Source organism: Pristiophorus japonicus, chromosome 2 (assembly GCF_044704955.1).
Source record: "Pristiophorus japonicus isolate sPriJap1 chromosome 2, sPriJap1.hap1, whole genome shotgun sequence".
Lineage (NCBI taxonomy): Eukaryota > Metazoa > Chordata > Chondrichthyes > Pristiophoridae > Pristiophorus > Pristiophorus japonicus.
In genome coordinates, this window is record NC_091978.1 from 349,904,039 (window position 1) to 349,918,447 (window position 14,409).

Consider the following 14,409-nt stretch of genomic DNA (forward strand, 5'->3'; position numbering starts at 1 on the left):
CAGTGCAAACTTTGCCACCCCGCTGCCATTACCACCCCAAAATGACCAATCACCGAAAATCCAGCCCCTTGTGCCACGGAATTTTTCATTTTGGTAGTTTGATAGATCAGCAAATATACAAAAATGAGGTGATATACTGTTAACTGTACAATAATTAGTTGATATTTTATTTCCCACATGGTGAATCTTGATTTCGATTATTGGAATTATGGAGGGAGACCCGACACTTCCCATGGGTCCAGCAGTCTTGGGCCACTTTCACATACCTCCTGGTGGTTGGTTGTGGAGGAGTGTTGGTGGAGGTCTGGGCTGAGCTGAGCTGCACAAGAATGGGAACATTTATTTTAAATCCACAAAAAATAAAGTCTCATTCCCAATTATTATGTAATCAAATTCAAAATTTTAATCTTAATATATTGTATATAAATTCTAATTTGAGCATGTGTGTTCTTGGCAAAGCAGTACTATTTGAACCCTTCATTAACAATAAAATGCTTGTGTTACTGGATGTTGCAAATTTAGCCAAAATGTTTGCTATTTACCTTTTTTGTTCTGGTTTAATGGCTCTTACCTTTGTAATTTGGCAGATGTATGTAAAGTATACTCTGAACAAAGGGCAATTCGAGTCAAACGAGTGGTGGATAAGAAAAGATTGTGAGTACAGTAAAATGTTGATGCTCAGTTTTATCCTTAAAGGAGAGTCGATTTGGGAAGCTAGGTATTGACTGCAATGTTCAAACTACCATCCTTAGCACGCCATAATGTCGTGTCGCTGTTCTAACATTATTGCCGGTTTTCCTTTTGATCATTCACTGTTTAAAATCGCTAGGATTCGGAAGGGAATCGAGGGATATCGGATCAGGTGGGAAAGTGGAGATGAGGTTTATGATCTTATTGAATGGTGGAGCAGGCTCGAAGGGCCATGTGGCCTGCTTTTGTTTCTATTTCTTATGTTCTTAACCGTGGTAGTTATCAGTTGTGGTGCCATGAAAGTCATGTTTATGCAACAGCTCAGTTTTTGATTTTTTTTAAAAAAAGCTGTTTCTGGCAGACAATTCATATATGACATGTTCCTTCTGTCACTTGAGGTGAGACCAAACTAAATGTTGCTCCACATGGAGGGAGAGAAAATTTGGAGGGCAAGTCACCTGTGGGCTATTTTTCACCAGCAAGAGAGCATCTTAGAGGACTCCCCAAGTAGCACTAAAACTTCATAGTTCACAGTAGTAAGTATAGGAATTTTAATCCCCACAAACGGGTGGGTTTGGATCGGATGAGTTGTGAAAATTAGAAAAATATCGAACCCGCCTACTTCCGGTTTTAATGGAGGCGGGGAGGGGGAGGGGATGGGGGAAGTGGGCAGCCAACCTGCGCCCAGGAGGCAGGTTGGTCATTTAAATATTATAATGAGGCTGCGTGCCTCAGATTTAACCTATGTTTAACCCTGACTGCCCCGGCAGATAAAGGGAGGCGAGGACTGCTTTGTGGAAAAGGTAAGTGCCTTTACAGCACTGTTTGTGGGCCAAGAGGAGCCCGAGTGCTTGCCCTCAGCCCACTAACCTTACCTTCTTTCCTGACCGCCATCAGAATCCCCCACCCTCAAGATCGGCGACTTCCTCCCTCTCCCACCCAAATGCTGTCACTAACCCAGTTGCAGGCTCCCTACCTACTCCTGGGCTGCGACCTCCTCCACGCGTTCCCTGCCCGACAGGGTGCCAAGCCGGCCAATCAGGCTGGCTTCCGGGTGCGTAACCAGCTGGGGGAAAAAAAGACGCACGCTTTGACAAAACTGAACAGCATGCAGGGAAACCCAGACTTCCAGGTTTCACGGCAAAATTCCTCTTTTCCCCCACCCACCTGCTCACAAATCCTGCTGATGTCGAGATCGGTTCGGAGTCATAGTTGTATAAAAAAATTAATGCAGCTGGAAAGGTTGCATCCTCCATGGCAAATCCTGAAAATAACTACCCATGTAGAATTATGAGTGTGTAAAAGTGTTTAACAAAGCATGGTCTCAGGCTGAGAATCTACCTACACACTTTGTTATACTGTGATTATTGCCTAAATTTCTGTCAGCAGCAGTATTAATTCAACATAAGAATTGTAGCGTAGAACTGCAAAATTGCACTCCATTTCAGCTTGGATGAAGAACCATCCATGGAGATGTTCTGACTGAGTAGTGCTGTGCCGGTTACAGCATTAATGGGGAATGCTTCCACAAAATCCGATGTGCAGCACAGTGTCCGGAAGTGCATTGAAACCATCCCATTCCTACTTGCTAGTACAAGTGCAAACCATCAGGCTAATTGAAAATGTTTCCCGGAAACTATGCATCATTTTCTGTATATCTTGTTTCTTCCCCTCCTATTGAATTTTCACTATTCCACGAGTAAATAAATGTTTCTTTTAACTTTACCAATTTATGAGCAAAGTATCTATTTTTGTTATAATTTTATTCCCCATAACCTACCCTTTTCTTATTCATGTTTATCTAATTCAGCCTTTAAATGTTGTGATTCTTCTAACCTCTCCCATTCTTCTAACCTCCGCCCACCTAAGTATAATAAAAACTTTATCACGGATATATCCTCACTGCTTTCCTCCCTCAGCCTCTGCGCCGAGCGACTTCTCATCTTCGGTGACTTCAACCTCCATCTTAATTCATCATGCTCTCTCTCCTCTGAGTTCATTCCCCTCCTGTCCTCCCTTAATCTCTCCCTCCATGTAAATTCCTCAACCCATATTCACGGCCGCCCCGTTAACCTTGCAATCTCTCGTAGCCTTGCTATTCCAACCGTGTCAATTAAAGATAAGGCCATCTCTAACCATTTCCTTGTATCGCTCTCGACCCACATCCCTCTTTTCCAAGCCAAACCTACTTCCTTTTGCAACCATCCCTGGAAAAAAAACTCTCTCTAAACTCTCTTAAAACTGCACTTATCAACTCAAAACTGTTCAGCCTTTGGCCCTCCTTTCACCATGACGTTTCTGCAGCCACCGATCTGCTCAACCACACCCTCACCACCACCTTTGATGCCCTAGTCCCTATTAAAAAGATTACTCTCTCCCACGCTGGTCGTTCCCCCTGGTACAGCCCTCATCTTTGCTCCCTCAAGACAAAAGGGCGCAGACTTGAACGGACGTGGCGGACAACTGGTTTAGCCATTCACCGCCAGATCTGGCTCGAACACACAAAACATTATCGATTCCTACTCTTGTCTACAAAAACTGCTCACTATTCCAGGATCATTCTGGAATGCAAAAATAACCCCCAGCTACTATTCTCTACTGCTAACCGTCTCCTTAAACCCCTCTCCCCTGTCTCCACTACCTCACCTCCAACAACAAGTGTGAGGAGCTCATGGACTTCTTTGTCTCAAAGATTGAGACCATCCAATCAGCTGCCTCTGCGAGTTCCCTTCCTTCACCTAGCTCACAGGGCCAAACTTCATCCGACGCTCCCACCTGCCCTAGCCCTAAACTCACATCTTTCTCTAGTTTCTCTTTGATCTCCGCTCTTGATCTTTCCAAGCTCGTCTTGTCTATGAGACCCACTAAACTGCTGACCACCCAACTTCCTTTTTTGGCTCCCTTGTTAGCTGACATTGTTAACGGTTCTCTCTTCTCAGGTACTGTTCCCCTCTCCTTCAAATCTGCTGTCATACCCCTCTCCTCAAAATACCAACCCTTGACCCCACTTTGCTTGCTAGCTATTGCCCCATTTCCAACCTCCCTTTCCTGTCCAAAGTAGTTGAACGTGTTGTCACCTCCCAAATTCGTGACCCTCTTTCCATGAATTTAATGTTTGAATCCCTTCAATCTGGTTTTCGCCCCTGCCACAGTACCGAAATGGCTCTCATCAAAGTCACAAATGACATCCTTTGTGAGTGTGACAAAGGTAAACTATCCCTCCTCGTCCTTCTCGACCTGTCTGCAGCCTTTGACACAGTTGACCACTCCATCCTCCTCCAGTGCCTCTCAGCCATCATCCAGCTGGGTGGAAATGCACTCGCCTGGTTCCATTCTTATTTGTCTAATCGTAGCCAGAAAATCTTCTGCAATGGCTTCTCTTTCCACTCCTGCATTATTACCTCTGGTGTCCCCCAAGGATCTGTCCTTGGGCCCCCTCTTATTCTATATGATGCCCTTTGGCGATATCATCCAGAAATACGGAGTTAGTTTCCACATGTACACTGACGACACCCAGCTCTACCTCTCCACCACTTCTCTCAACCGCTACTTAGTATCTAAATTGTCAGATTGCTTGTCTGACATCTAGTACTGGATGAGCAGAAATGTTCTCCAATGAAATATTGGGAAGACCGAAGCCATTATCTTTGGTCCTGGCCACAAACTGCGTTCCCTAACCACTGACTCCATCCCTCTCCCTAGCATCAATCTGAGGGTGAACAAGACTGTTCGCAGCCTAGGTTTCTTATTTCACCCTGAAATGGATTTCCAGCCACATATCCACGGCATAACTAAAACCGCCTTTTTCCACCTCCGTAACATTGCCCGCCTCTGCCCCTGCCTCAGCTCTTTTGCTGCTGAAACCCTCATTCATGCCTGTTACCTCTAGACTTGACTACTCCAACTAACTCCTAGCTGACCTCCCACATTCTACACCACGTAAACTTGAGGTCATCCACAACTCAGCAGCCTGTGTCCTAACTCACACCAAGTCACGATCATCCATCACCCCTGTGCTTTCTGACCTGCATTGGCACCCGGTTAAACAACGCCTCAATTTCAAAATTCTTATCCTTGTTTATAAATCACTCCATGGCTTTGCCCCTTCCTATCTCTCTAATCTTTTTCAGCTTCACAACCCCACAAGATATCTACGATCCTCAAATTCTGCCCTCTTCAACATTTCTCATTATAACTGCTCAACCATCGGTGGCCGTGCCTTCAGTTGTTTAGGCCCTAAGCTCTGGAACTCCCTCCCTAAACCTCTCCGCCTTTCTACCTCTCTTTCCTCCTTTAAGATGGTCTTTAAAACCTACCTCTTTAACCAAGCTTTTGGTCATCTGCCTTAATTTCTTCTTTTGTGGCTTGGTGTGAAATGTATCTGTTTTGTCTTGTAACACTGCTGTGAAGTGCCTTGGGACATTTTACTATGTTAAAGGCACTATATAAATAACATTTATTATACTTCCAATATTAATCCTAAATTTAGGCCCCTCTTTACTGACTCACTGGCCAGTAGAAACATAGAAATTTACAGCGCAGAAGGAGGCCATTTCGGCCCATCGTGTCCGTGCCGGCCGACAAAGAGCCACACGGCCCTCGGTCAGCAGCCCTGAAGGTTACATATAAACCTATGAACAATGGCGGAAAGGTAAAGAGCATCCGGCCCAACCAGTCCACCCCACACAACTGCGACACCCCTTATACTAAAACATTCTACACTCCATGCCAACCGTGTGATCTCCTGGGAGAGGCAAAAAACCAGATTAAAAACCCAGGCCAATTGGGGAAAAAAATCTGGGAAAATTTCTCTCCAACCCAACCAGGCGATCGAAACTAGTCGAGATCACCCTGGCCATATTCGATTCACTGCAGTACTTACCATTATATCTGCTCCGTCCAACAAAAGGTCATCCAGTCTAATCCCAATTACCAGCTCTAGGTCCGTAACCTTGCAGGTTACTGCACTTCAAGTGCCCATCCAAGCATCTTTTAAATATGGTGAGGGTTTCTGCCTCCACTACACTTCTAGGCAGTGAGTTCCAGACTCCCATAACCCTCTGCGTGAAGAAGCTTCCCCTCAAATCCCCTCTGAATCTTCCACCAACCACCTTAAAACTATGCCCCCTCTTAATTGACCCCACCACCAAGGAAAATAGGCCCTTGCTATCCACTATATCCAGGCCCCTCAAAATTTTATACATCTCAATGAGGTCTCCTCTCAGCCTCCTCTGTTCCAATGAGAACAAACCCAGCCTATCTAATCTGTCCTCATAGTTAAGATTCTCCATTCCAGGCAGTATCCTAGTAAATCTCCTCTGCACCCTCTCTAGTGCAATCACATCCTTCCTATAATACGTCGACCAGAACTGCAAGCAGTACTCCATCTGTGGCCTAACCAGAGTATTATACAATTTAAGCATAACCTCCTTGCTCTTGTATTCTATGCCTCAGCCAATAAAGGCAAGCATTCCGTATGCCTTCTTTAACCACCTTATCCACCTGGCCTGCTACTTTCAGGGATCTGTGGACAAACACTCCAAGGTCCCTTTGTTCATCTACACTTCTACATGGCCTACCGTTTAATGTGTATACCCTTTCCTTATTAGCCCTCCCCATATGCATTACCGCACACTTCTCCGAATTAAATTCCATTTGCCACTGTTCTGCCCACCTGACTAGTAGATTGATATCCTCCTGCAGTCCATGACTTTCCTCCATTATCAACCACACAGCCAATTTTAGGTCATCTGAAAACTTCTTAATCATACTCCCTTTATTCAAATCTAGATCATTGATGTATACCACAGAAAGCAAGGGACCCAGCACTGAGCCCTGCGGAACCCCACTGGAAACATCCTTCTAGTCACAAAAACATCCATCAACCATTACTTTTTGCTTTCTACCTCTAAGCCAATTTTGGATCCAACTTGCCACTTTGCCCTGGATCCCATGGGCTTTAACATTCGTGACCAGTCTACGATGTGGGACCTTATCAAAAGCTTTGCTGAAGTCCATATACACTATATCGTACGCACTACCCTTATCGATCCTCCTGGTTACCTCCTTGGAAAATTCAGTTCGATTAGTCAAACACGATCTTCCCTTGAAAAATTTGGGCTGACTGCCCCTAATTAATCCTTGCCTTTCTAAATGCAGATTTATCCTGTCTTTTCAATAATTTTCCCACCACTGAGAGACTGACAGGCCTGTAATTACCCAAAACACGGAGCTCGAGTAGTTGAAGCTGGAGATACCTCCTGCACACATGGTTGTCTAGGCCGCACGAAGCACTCCACAGGACTGAGCTCCCTTGCCAACCCTCTATTTAAACTTATCTGATTAAAAAGAGAAAGAGAGATACTTATCAATCAAACAGGCAATCACTTACCTGCCTGGCCGAGGGTTGTGAGCTCCCCGCCAGAAGTGAACACCTCGTCAACCTTCGGGCCTCCTGCTCCTTGAACTCCTGACTTCCCAAACTCTTGGACTTCCGGGCCTCCCAAACTCACAGGGCCTCCCGACCCACCAAACTCACTAGTTACCCTCTGAAACCCTTTCCTTATTTTGAGCACTTCTAATAGACCAACTTGTTTCTGATACCTCCATTGCAATCTTGTGCAAATTCACCACTGAGATCAATTTGTCATAATGTTTTGATTAGAAATGGTGCTGCACTTGGATACTGTTTGACTGTTGGACCAATTTTGCTGCAGATAGAAATGTTGTAATTACGCCCATGAGTGTTCAGTTCTGATTGGGTCCATATTGAGACTTAATATGAAATACCATTATTCTGTATCTATTTTCTGTCTTTAATTCACATAGTTTAAAAAAAACACATTTATATTTATGTTTTGCCTGAAGTTTGGTAATGTATGAGATGTCAAAACCATTGCTCCATTTGAGGGTATGGCATTGTTTCTAAAGTACACGCAAGATCTCCACAGTGTTTTTATAAAGTGTTGAAGTAGTATTGTAATTGAGATCTAGTTTTGGCTAAATATTTAGCTTCACATAAGCAACCAGCATATTCAGACAAGTAAGGGAATTGTGTAGTCAGGAGAGGTGAAAAGAAAATAAGTTTTATGTGCAATCTAAGGAGCAGTTGAAAAATAATTCAAAAAATGTATTGAAGCAAGGAATGTAACACATACAGAAATGGAATGTGATCAGAAGAAACAAATTAAATGAAATAATTAATCATGAATTAAAATGTGTACAACTGCACCGATGGCTCAGTTGCTAAGGTAGTTTGAGCTGAGCCGTACAGATCATTAATAATTGCCTTTCAGATACCATTTATTTTAATCGTAGCATCATAACAAGAAGTGAAGATCGTCACTGAGCTATAGGATTATTAAAAGTGTCATGATTAAATGAGATAAATTGAGTCTATTTGTGGAAACCTTAATGTTGTTTTACCTTTGACCCTCGGAAGCCGTCTTAACTCCAAGTTACGATCTTGTGAATCAGGAAATATAGGGATGAGAAAATCAAATCTGCTGTTGCACACTGTTCTGACAAATTTATTCTTCATAGGTCAAGACTTGAACCAGAACAGCATAGCAACAAGAAGTTAGTATCATCTTCAGAGAGGATTCCTCCCAGCAAGCCCGCAAATTCAGAGGAGCTAGACTTAAAAGATGAAAGCAATGGTTTGTAACAGTGCTGTGAACTGCATGCAATGGTTGGTGATGATGGGAAGGTTGAGGCCTCGTCATTTTCTTATGTACTGAAAATGTATTAATAGTTATTGGTAGAAAATGGACACAACATATGTTAGAAGCTAGAAGTAACTAGTAGAATCACAAACTTTATCTTAACTACTTAAATGATGTACAGCATTTAAAGGTTTGTTTTATATTATGCAGCACTAAGTAAAGGAATGAGAGAAAGAAAGTGCCATAGTTGTCAACTTATCCACTTTTTCATGAATAATTAAAAGATGGCCACCATTTATACAAAATGTAAAGTCTATTTTTACACTTGTGCAGATAGCATTCATGTACTACTTAGCTCTCATTTGCGCAATTAGTTTGAAATTAATCAGAATAGACTTTCCCTATCATTTAAATTGTGGGAGCAGGTGTGTTACATTTTGGAGGTACTTATACTGAAATGGAGACGATTGGGGTGAATTGTACAGATTAGTCTGTTGGAACAAGACAAATTTTGCTTAGTTAAATAAGTATCTTTGATGTTTTTGAAATTGGCAAGGTAATTGGAAGAAATACTGAAAGTACATAAATTTGAGGTTAGTTAATGTAGATGATGCTGACAAAATAAACTTCCTGCTACAATTCAGTTGCTTGACAGGCAGTAATCTTGTCATCTTCATGGAATTTCAGTGCTAGAGGACTGATAATTCGCATCAAAGAAAAATTAACAATACATACTTACTTATCCAACTAAATTGGCCTAGCATTCTGGAATTCAAGGCTACCAGGCATGACATCAATCATAAAATAGGATCAGGGAAAACTGATTTCAGATATGTTTGCTGTTTAACAGCAGTGTTGCAGAGTTTACAAATCAATCTTGTACAAGAATCCAGCAACTCCATGATCATTGGTGACAGCAGATACTAATTCCAGTTCGATCAGAAAGCAGAATATTCAATCTTAGTACCTTCTGTTCCATCAAAATAGTATTTTATTGCATCTCTATTCAAGTCAACTAAACAAGTCTTAGGATGGACTAGTTCAAGACTTCGGGTGGGAAAGCAAAGCGTAGTCAGTAGTCCAAGATGAACAGATAGCATCCATTCTTTAAGAAGCAAAGACTAATGATCTTGTCATTGCTGCATCATTTGGACATCTTCACTCATTTCACTGCTCTTCCTCTTCATCTAGCCACAAGAGGTATGGTTGATTATTTTTGTATTTATTGATTTCAAACAATCAAATTTTGCTGTGCCTTTAATTTCCCATAAAACAGTCAACAGTCAATGATTGTACTTTTTCACCCTGGAAAGGGTTTACATGATTTTTTGTTGTCCAACTTGTGACTTTGCTGTCACCATAACTTAAATCTGTCCTGTTCAGTTGATACTCACTAACCAATTTCATCCTATTGATGGTGGGAAAGTTATTGGAAACCATTATCAGGGACAAATTAATCTTTCATTTGGAAAGGTATGGGTTAATCAAGGAGCACCAACATGGATTTGTTAAAGAGAAATCGTGTCTGACTAACTTGATTGAATTCTTTGATGAGGTATTAGAGAAGGTTGTTCAAGATAGTACAGTAGATGTTGTATATATGGACTTTTGGAAGGCATTCAACAAGTTGCCGCATAGGAGGCTTATTAAGAAGATGGAAGCCCAAGGAATTAAGGGGAAAGTGGCAGTATGGATTACTTATCTATCATCCCCTTAAATGCATCTATGATGATATTGCATAATATTAATGTTAAAATTATTTTACAGTGTGTTTTCTTTCTTCACAGATAAAAGCTTTCCCGAGGTACAGAATAATTTGGGTCTTTGGGAGGATGCAAAAGAAGACGAACTTTCACCAGAAGAAATTCAAGTGGTAAATTCCGTTTTTCAGTATAATTAATTAATTTTAGCTAAGTTCATGGATTGTGGTTATATTAACTTGTTCATCACCAAGTATTTATTTTACAATTATTTCACCTATAATTTTGATCCTAGGAATGTGCCAGATGGTTTCTTTATAGGCAGCAGATAGTAAATTGTATCATGCTAACTTTTCTGTTTTTCAATGACTGCTCAATGAGGAGCATTAACACTCATTTATGGTCCTCATTCTTTCAAAAACGTTTAACCTTCACATACCCTCTCCGCATACCCTTTGTTTGCTTTTCTGAGCTATCCTGTTCATTTACGGTGTTATGTTTGTGTTTTTGCTGTTGGTTGTCTCTTTTGCTGCCTTCTCAAGGCACGGCTAAAGGCTGGGATGGAATGATCACATTGCTGTGTGAAGGTTTGAGGTTCAATGGGCTGGATTTTGGGCTTTGATGTTTTTGGGGCGATATGGCGACGGGGTGGTAAAGTTTGCGCCCGGGAACAGTTTGCACCTCCGTCAGTAAGTTTGAGTAGCCGGACCCTGCATCAGGGGGCGCAGCATTAAGGGAGGCCTTGTACACCCCTCTTGGACGCTAGGATGGGAAACTCATGAGCTAAAGAACCGGGCCGGGAGCGCTCCAAGAGACACCTAGGGGTGGGGAACCTTAAAAAAAAAGCCACACAAATATTCCTAAAACATTGCCCACCACAACACAACACATCACATAAAAAAAATTAAAAGAAAAATCAATCACACTTCCCTTGGGAGTTCATTACTTACCTCCCTGCTGTCGGCATCATTGGATTGCCCAGGCGGTCAGTGCAAGGCATGCTTTGGGGCGTACAGGTCAGGCTCAAGTTCAAACTTGCACCGGTATCGCAACCAGGGGTGTTGCACACCGGCTGCATCTTTTCCGGGAGGTGCTTCTCAGTGCCACCACTAAACTGGACCCGAGGATCGCTGTGGGGTGCTGGAGGCCAACGCTCCGGGCGAAAAACGGAGCGGAGAGTAGCCGAAAATCTGCCCTCCAGGTCTTTCAAGGATACCATAGCTACAGTAGGGAATCTAATAAGACAATAGAAAACAATAAAAGGCCAGATTCATCATTTATCTGCACTATGTATATTAACAAGGTGTTGCATTTTACACACACATTCACACATGTCCGGTTTTTTTTGTTACACTTAGATTGTAAGTAATGCTAATAAATTCTAGTGACCAACACTACAGGATGTCACAAATGATACAAAAGTGAATGAATTTTTGTAAGGTAAGGTACGGTGGGCACATGTTATAATGAAGATTCTTTTCCCAGGTAGTCAATGTGACAGAAAATGGATTGTCGGTAACTTTATAGGTTTATTGTATTACTTAGATTCTGAAATAAATCTTCTGAGCTAGGACATCAAATAGTAAAATAAAATTAACCAAAGTACACTTTGGAAGTCTTAACAGATGAAACAATAAAATAAAGAACTTGCATTTGTAAATCAACTCTCACAACCTCAGGACATCCAAAAGCACTTCTCAGCCAAAAGTACTTTTGAAGTGCAGTCACTGTTGCAATGTAGAGAAACACAGCAGCCAATTTGCACACAGCAAGGTCCAAAAAATAAAGCACTGAGATAAATGAGCAAATAATCTGCTTTGTGATGTTAATTGAGGTATAAATATTGGCCAGGACACCAGGAGAATTCCTCTACTCTCTTCTTCAAATCATGGGATCTTTTATCCAAGAGGGCAAACGGTACCTCAATTTAATGTCTCCTCTGGAAGGCAACACCTCCAGCAGTGCAGCACTCCCTCAATACTCCACTGAAGTGCATTATGTACTCAAGTCTCTAGAGTGGTACATAACTTCACGAGCTTCTGACTCATAGGCAAGAATGCTACTACTAAGCCCAGGCTGACAGTAATATTTACATTTACTCAGTATGCTTTTGTATAAAACCGGAAATGTATTTAACTATTTGGGATCAAAAATATAGGAGTAATTTTGTATGCTGGTCACAGCCTCACTTAGCTAGTTTCTTGCTAGTTTCCCTCCTGGTGCAACAATATTTCCAAGGTCAGTGGGCCCAGCAATATCCGAGGATTCCTATCAGCTGTTGCTTCGATTTGTTCCTCCAGTGCTGTGATATTTAAAATGGCAACCTTCACTCTCATCTTCTGACTTTAGTATAATCTCCTACAACAACAACTTGTATTCCTACTGCCGATTTAAAATCACAGACAGTTTTGCAGGATAGATACAGGAAAAGGAATATTAAAATCAGCAGCGAGAGTCGGGATTGAAAGCAAGAAGGGGGAGTTGCTATTTAAATGTCACAATGCTGGAAGAGCAGAGTAAAAGCTGATATGAGAAGGAAGAAAATAACATGTTGGTGAATGGCAGCCGGCATGAAGGAGAAAATTTTGATGGATAGAAACTTTGTGATGGTGGCCTCCTTACAGAAGGGTAACACATTTTGGGGGTTTCTTAGGTTGGATTGGGTGGGAGGGATGGGTTATCTTGTGCTAGGGTTCTATTATATGCAGATATATTTGGTAATAGTCTACATATCTGTAATTATTGTGCAGTCTATTACCAAATAGTCTGAATAGGCTGGGGCTCTTTTCTCTGGAAAAGAGTGGGCTGTGGGTGACCGAATAAAGGTATTTAAAATTATGAAGGCGTTTGACAGAGTCGACATAGAGAAAATGTTTCCATTTGTGGAGAAGACCAAAACTTGGGGTCATAAATATAAGATAGACACTAATAAATCCAATAAGGAATTAAGGAGAAACCTCTTTGCCCAGACAGTGGTTAGAATGTGGAACTTGCTACCATTTGGAATAGTTGAGGTGAATTATAGATGCATTTAAGGGCCAGCTAGATAAACACATGAGGGAGAAAGGAATAGAAGGATATGCTGATAGAATAGGGTGGGAAAGGCTTGACGGAGCATAAACATCAGCACAAAACCAGATGGCCTATTTCTATTCTGTAAATTCTATGTAATTCTTTGTATTTAAACTATCAATACCGAAGAATACAATTAAAAGTATGACATAAAACCAAACAAAATAGTGGGGAAAAACATGACCAACATAGCAAAATATAACTTTATTTAAATGATCTAAAGTAATTGTCAATGTTGTCTTTACTGTATTTGGGTAGAAGTTGTTAAGTAGCCACATCGCTGCTTGTTACAAAGTTAAACTCAACTCTGATTTTTAGAAGATGCAAGATATCCAAATAGCTTATTTGTCGCAGTAAATGTAGCTAGGGTTGCCAACCCTCCAGGATTGCCCTGGAGTCTTCCAGAAGTTCAAGATTAATCTCCTGGACACTGCTGCAAGCAACCCGGGAGAAAAGTCATAGCGGCATTAAAACAAATTGTGTTATTTTCATTTTCTTTGAACACTGTAATTTCTTAGTTATAAAATATGTTGGAGATTAGGCTGTTTGACTGACTGTCAAGAATTATCCAATCGGAATTTCCAATTGGCCTGGGGAGGTGGTGCACGCAAGGTTAGACGTGCCTGGCAACCAATGGCAGGACAGAGAGAGCGGAGCGATTGGAGGTGAAGGCTCATGTGATGAAACCTCCAGGGTTGACGACCCTAAATGGAACTGTGGGGTATGACTTACTTTAGAAGCGAGCAGATCCTTTTCAAAACCACTTGTATACAATTTTGAAATTAATCCAAGCATTCTGTGTCTTGGAGGATGAAGCCAAGATATTCCATGGGGAGTAAGTGGAATGGCTGAATGATGGAATTTGATTTAGTTAATTTGTTTGTTTCTCTCTCATCCCAGGATTATAATTTAGTTTTATTACTCATAACTCCATTTTAACATCGTCAGAGAATTTGGCCTTTGGGGAAAGTGCGGCATACATTTTACATTCCCAATTTAAGTTCCGGGGTCCTTTTTGTTATAGCATCATCAAGAGACTTTGCTGTATCAGCCTTTAGGTAATATTAAAAGGGGACATAACTTAAGCCCATTCTGTTGCAACTATGAACGTTAAATATCATTACATTAAATTTATTAGTTTCTTATGCAAACTGTAGCTAGCCTACCAAGTTCATTTTTGTACCCCATACACACAATATAGCCTGCTCTTTTTTTCAGTTATGTGGGCAGTTTATTAAATCCTTTCAATATAAAGTACTTTTGTGTTTTGGCAAGATTTTGTT

The 14,409-nt window shown here is 41.4% G+C and overlaps 1 protein-coding gene across 3 annotated transcripts in view; it reads left to right on the forward strand.

The window, feature by feature from the left end:
• Positions 1–14,409, forward strand: part of stx18 (syntaxin 18) — a 188,544-nt gene that overhangs the window by 166,433 nt on the left and 7,702 nt on the right. For all 3 annotated transcript variants that reach the window (XM_070872272.1, XM_070872273.1, XM_070872274.1), the window contains 3 exons: positions 588–654; positions 8,233–8,348; positions 10,142–10,227. In XM_070872272.1, the coding sequence (XP_070728373.1) occupies positions 588–654; positions 8,233–8,348; positions 10,142–10,227 (269 nt within the window). The remainder of the gene's footprint in view (positions 1–587; positions 655–8,232; positions 8,349–10,141; positions 10,228–14,409) is intronic.